This window comes from Apaloderma vittatum, unplaced genomic scaffold (genome assembly GCF_000703405.1).
Source record: "Apaloderma vittatum isolate BGI_N311 unplaced genomic scaffold, ASM70340v1 scaffold41437, whole genome shotgun sequence".
NCBI lineage: Eukaryota > Metazoa > Chordata > Aves > Trogoniformes > Trogonidae > Apaloderma > Apaloderma vittatum.
Genome location: NW_009726355.1, coordinates 1 through 5,712, shown reverse-complemented (window position 1 = coordinate 5,712; position 5,712 = coordinate 1). Strand labels below are relative to the sequence as shown.

The 5,712-nt window shown below is 41.5% G+C and overlaps 1 protein-coding gene across 1 annotated transcript in view; it reads right to left on the bottom strand.

The window, feature by feature from the left end:
- The window catches only part of POLDIP3 (polymerase (DNA-directed), delta interacting protein 3), a gene marked incomplete at its 5' end in the record, with an annotated part of 10,433 nt that extends 7,687 nt beyond the window's left edge, over nucleotides 1-2,746 (bottom strand). Inside the window, 2 exon segments of the mRNA XM_009873234.1 lie at nucleotides 2-40; nucleotides 2,359-2,746. Of these exon segments, the coding sequence (XP_009871536.1) occupies nucleotides 2-40; nucleotides 2,359-2,746 (427 nt within the window).
- Nucleotides 2,747-5,712: the final 2,966 nt, after the last annotated feature.

The window sequence follows — 5,712 nt, the reverse complement described above, 5'->3', positions numbered from 1 at the left end:
TTCCTGCTGGATGAGAGTGTCCAGGAACTGGAGCCTTCTGCTACAGTTAGAGAGAAAGAAGCAAAACATTAACACAAACATTCACTAGATCCTCATTTCAGAAGATCAGAGCTGATATTCTAAGACCACAGGAAAAAAACGTTACTTTTCTGCTCTTGAAACATACTACAACATGCTAGTAGACAACATGTGCGTTTCCTGTAATACATTCAATATGAGATAGCTTCACTTAATCAAAGAAATTCAAACTTAGGGCTATACAGAGAAACTGATTCAAATTTCTCAAGTTTTAGTCCAAGATTAGCGGGAAGGGGAGTTCACTCCAGCCCTGCCTGCACTGACTGCCAATATGAAACCCTGAACAGCGTGAATCAGTAAATATTCTTCTCTTTCATGCTACAGGGAACCAAAGATACCTATTTGCATCACACTCAACAAGTTGGGACACAACACAATTCAGTTCAATTTCCAAAGAGAAGTATAATATCCCTTCACACTACAGCTGGAATAAATTGTAATGAGACAAAACTACGCACAGGGTAGCAGAGCTGACCCTCCTGCAGCCCCTTAAACAGGGAAACCAAAACAGAAGTAGTCAGGGAATGTAGCTGTACTCAACAACTGAAATCAAGCAACAACTCCCTCAAAAATGCCCTTTTGTTTGTTCATTTGTTTGGGTTTTTTTTAAAGCAGGAAGCTGTCCATTCAAGAAAAGAATGGATCTCCTTACAAAAACACTCCACACAGGCAGTAAAATCTTCAGATTTGCATTTTCTGTAGCCTGTTACTTACACCACAGCACCCTCATGTTTCAATTTGCTAATCAGTTCAGAAACAAGGGTACCTGGCCTTGGGAAACACCAGCAGAGTTATGAAAACTCTTTGTGTTTCAAAGCCTTTTTCCCCTTTCTTTCTGAGAAACAAGACCACAGTACAGGATATTTGAGTCGTGTGCTGCACCTCAGATCAAGACGCTCCCACATTTGGAAAAGAGAGGAGGGCCATGGACAATTTGGATTTTTGGTATAAATATTGTTTAAAATCATTAGATAACTGCTCCTGTGCACAATTTTGCCTACAGTGTTCATCATCATTATATTATACAGTATATTTTCTTGCACTATGTTGTCTAATAAACAGAAAGTACTATAGGTCAAACCAAGACAAAAAAAAAAATCAGGTCAGAGCAAACTGCTACTGTACCAAGCCCCTAAAAACTATTTGAACTCCAAGAAACTCTGTAGAATATGTTCAAATGGCTGATGATGGTGATTTGGCTTAGAAGGACAGCTTGACTACTAATCACCCTTCTAATTAAAGACTACTGAACAGAGTGCTCTATTGCTCTACGATTAGCACTTCTTACTGCCACAAGAGTCCTTTCACTTTCTTAGGTCAGCCTGACAGTAAACCTGAAGAGGAATGGGAAATTTCCTACGCTCATTTACAGAAGAAAAATATTTTATATTCTGAGCAAAATCCACAGCTGAACAGAAAGCAGATCCATCCAGGTTCCGACACTGATGAGAACAGGAGATTTTCTGGGTATGCATGAGCACACCCAGATCTTTGGGAGGAGGAAAATGAAAGAGAATCTTGAGTTACATACTTGTACGGTGAGGAACAAAACCTCTCCTCAAACAACAATCCTGACAGTCTGGAAACTTCTGACCCTACCCACTGTCCCAAACTCACACACATAGCTCAAGAGTAGCTGTTGCTCAAAGAAGTTTGCTACGAAACAAGTTGTTGCACACACAGCAAAGTGTAATTAGAAAACTGTCAGAAGAAATGAGCAGGTGAGAGTGACCAACTGATTACACTGCAATTTAAAAAAAAAAAAAAGCAAATCTTAAGCCTTTTTTACACAGTCAGGCAACTCCCTGGAGGCCAGAGCTTTCCTGAAAATCAGACAAGTAAAAAGAGAAAAATTGTAGAAGGGTTCATTGAGGTTTATACCTTCTTAGATACAAACATAGCTGTATATTCTAAACTGTTATCCCACCACTAAGATAAACCAGTTACCCAGACAGGACAATCCACCACTTGCAAAGGGGGGTGTCTGTGCAAGAATGACACAAAAATGCATGCATTTCCTTTGTATTCCGGTGGGAAAGAGACTACTCAACCGTTCAAGACAACTACTCTAATGCTGATAGGAACGCTGCTCTAGTCTTTATTGGGCCCAAAATTCAAACGAAAATCTAACTGAAAGCTGGGATTCTCAAAAAGCCCCAAGCAGCTGCAAGGACACCCACAAGGCTCTGAACCCTGGCCTACTGGCAGCCTGAACTGTATCACCATCGCTCCTGTCGCAGGCATGTGAACACATTCGCGTATTATCATTGTTTGACCTACTTGGATCGTTTTGGTGATCTTCACGGCGGGATTTACTGTCCCCATAGCTGGGTTGATAGCAGCTGGAGCGCTCCTTCTTAAGCTGATCTTCTCTCTGGCATCCATCACTTTGGTCACCTTTTCAGCAGCAACACTTTGCTGCTTACGGGAATTCAACATCTCTCGAGCATCCTGCACCTTCCCTTTGATTTTGAACCGAGCATCCTTTTGAACCAGTTTTTCACGGGCATCTTTAACCCCCAGTTTGTGCCGTGCATCAGTGAGTCCTATCTTCTGTCGGGCATCAAACGTCCGCTGGAAGCTGACAGCTGGTGATGATCTACTTAAAAGATTTTGCTGGATCCCAATGCGAGATCTTACACCTCCAAAGACTGGCCTTGTGTTAAGTCTGGGAGGGGGAGAGGGGAAAAAAAAATAAAAATGTTTCAGACATTATAAAGATGTAACACAGTATCAATAAAAGTACTTGTGTTGCTGCAAACAAAAGCTCATTATTACCACACAGAAATCCACTAAGGTTAAACATCCAAATACAGCAGTAGAACTCTTAAGCTGTTTTATGCTGGATTTTACTTTCTACATAAACAGCCAAGGAACTGATTTCCAAAATCCATCCTTAAGCTCACACTTACAAACTTAAGTAAAGGTCTGACCTGAGCTGTGATAAGCACATGCTACATTCAAACAAAAATCATCAACAACTTTGGTACTTTGGGGAAACCTTGGAAGACAAAGAGGAACAGAAACAGACTTTCTAGCTTTAGGATTGAGCAGGTCTGCTAAAGCATCTTTTGTAATACAGTATGTCCTGATAGAAAGGAACCGTGGAACTGCACGTGACTGCAAGAATTCTGGGCAGCAAGTTCAGATTTGTGGGAGAGTAGAGGCTTGGATTTCAGGATGTAAAAGCAATCTCAGTTCAAAGCCACCAGTTTCAAAGCCGATTAACTGTCAGAAGGAATACTGCTTATCAGTAAAATTACTTTTTACCATCATTGTCTCTTCTTTAATCTACCAACAGAATTGCTGCACTCAGTGGCCTTCACTTTTTAAGTACATCATCATCACAATACTGAGCACAGAAAGCTAACAGCCCACAGAAAGGACAGCATTTGTACTTGTACGCAAGTATTGCTAAACAGCAGTCCATTACATACTGAAAGCTGAAATTAGATTCTTGTTACAGGTCTGATTCACTTTTTCAAAATATCCCCATAAAAGGAAACAGCTTGTCTGATTTTTTAACACAGTTCCTCCTTTAAGTAACTTTTAAGCTTTTCTTTTTTTTTTGCTATAGGTTTCTTCAGTTTTTTGGTTTTTTTAAAAAGAAGACAAAGTCTTAAGAAAAATGTTAAGGTATGGAAAAAAATATTCTTGCCGCAAAATAAGCTATTGAGGGCTACAGTGTTCATCTAGTTTCTGAAATGTATTGTCCTGTATTATAAAATCTAAAAGTAGATATCTAGTATTTGTTATAATGCTCAGAAGGCTAATGTTACAAATTCAAATGATGACACAACTTGAATTCTTCATGCAGCGTTACATCAGTATTTCCTGATCTCACTCTAGAATCTTAATATTTATAGTCATGTACTTTCAGTGGAGAGACCTGTTTAAAAAGAGACAAAAGACTGAATTTCTCTTTCTGCCTCTTTCACTCGTGTCTAGACAACTGGGGAGCTAGGACGGGGGACCCATTTTGTTACCTAGCTAGGAATTCTACGGCTGCTCTGTCATACACCCAAAGCACACTAGCTAGGAGAGACATGAGTGTTAAGATAATTTATTAAAATACATCCAGAATAATATTGAAGACTAACAGTACCCATGAAGAAACAGCCACAGGACAAGATTTCCTTGGCATTTTAAAATGCATTAACTTTGCTATGTTGAAAGCATTCAGTTAAGAGTGCTGCAGAAGGGCCTGAGGAGTGGTTCTTTTCAATAAGAATAAAAGAGGTCAAAGTAAAATCAGAAATATATGTATCAGCATCCAACACAGGAAACTGTACTGAAAATTACACCATCTCTGAAGATTTGTGTTTATCCTAATAAGCAACTCTTCTGTAGAGAACTGCATTAACTATTTTGGCATTATGTGCTGCAGCACCTGAAATAAAAGGCAATATCCCTTTCCAGAAACTGGCTGAGTATTTTGTGAACTGGTATATTTTATAGGTGAAGATTTTTTTCTGTCATTTCATTTAGATGACAGAAGAGCACAAATAAAACGATTTAAGGTTATTCAGTTTATCCAGCCTTCACAAAGTCAAGTTAGCTACCTCAGGAATCTTACGAAGTGATTTAAGCACGGCAAACAAGACAAATACAAGGCACAAAAATTCTTACAGTGCTGCAGAGGGATTATTGTTCAGCAAACAACAGCAGGAAGAATTCCTGGAAAAATGAGAGTTAAGGAGGGATTTGAAAAAGGAGAAAGGTGCTTGGCATACTAAGCCAAGTTCCAAACATGCAAAATAACACAAATGAAAGCGAAAAGCCGATGCCTTGCCTAGACTAGGATTTATATAAATTTTTGAGTGTTTTCCTAGTATGTGTTAATAGATGACTCTAAAAATACTCCTCTAAGACGTGTAAGTGTAGACATTCAGAGTTAAGAACTAAGATACCCCAATGTCCATTCAATTAAAAACCAAAACAGCAAAACAAGTCAAAGGAGCATGCTCGGCTAACACAGACAGGGAGGAATCCACAGACAAGATGTTCAGAAGCATCAAGAGACTACGGCAAAGGGGAAGACGAAAAGCTACCAAAGGAGAAGCCAGAAGATGGCAAAAGCTACACTAGAGTCAACAGCCCAGCCTACATTGCAGACATCTACCATACAAAGGAGGAATCTAACCTCGTAGCTAAGAGGTAACACACTCCACATCTGCACAAGCATTTCAAACAGTCTGCTGGGGAATCGATCACCGTGCTACAGTGAGCACATTTTCCAAGGGCCAGGCAGCGACTTGGACGAAGCCATTGCAGCCTGAAGCCTCGCCTGTGCGGATCCCGACCAGCCTTGCTAGAGCTGGGGCTCCCAGCGGCACAAATACCCCTCCCACGGCCCATCCCAGCATGCACCGTGCCGCCCATCGACGCACCGCAGCCGGGGGGACCGGGCACCCCCTGACTAAGCCCAGCAGCTCCTGCCGCAAATACAGGGCAGCAAGATACCGAGAAGGCTCGGGGGTTGAGGAAGGGGGTGAGGGCGAGGCCCTGCTGACCCCGCCTTGGAGAGCACCACCGGGTTCGTCAGCGGGGAGAAGGGGAAAGCGACGGGCTGGGCCAGGAACATGGGGAAAAAGGCGAAGGGCCCGAGAAGGGAAGGGGAGAGGCGGTGGGTGG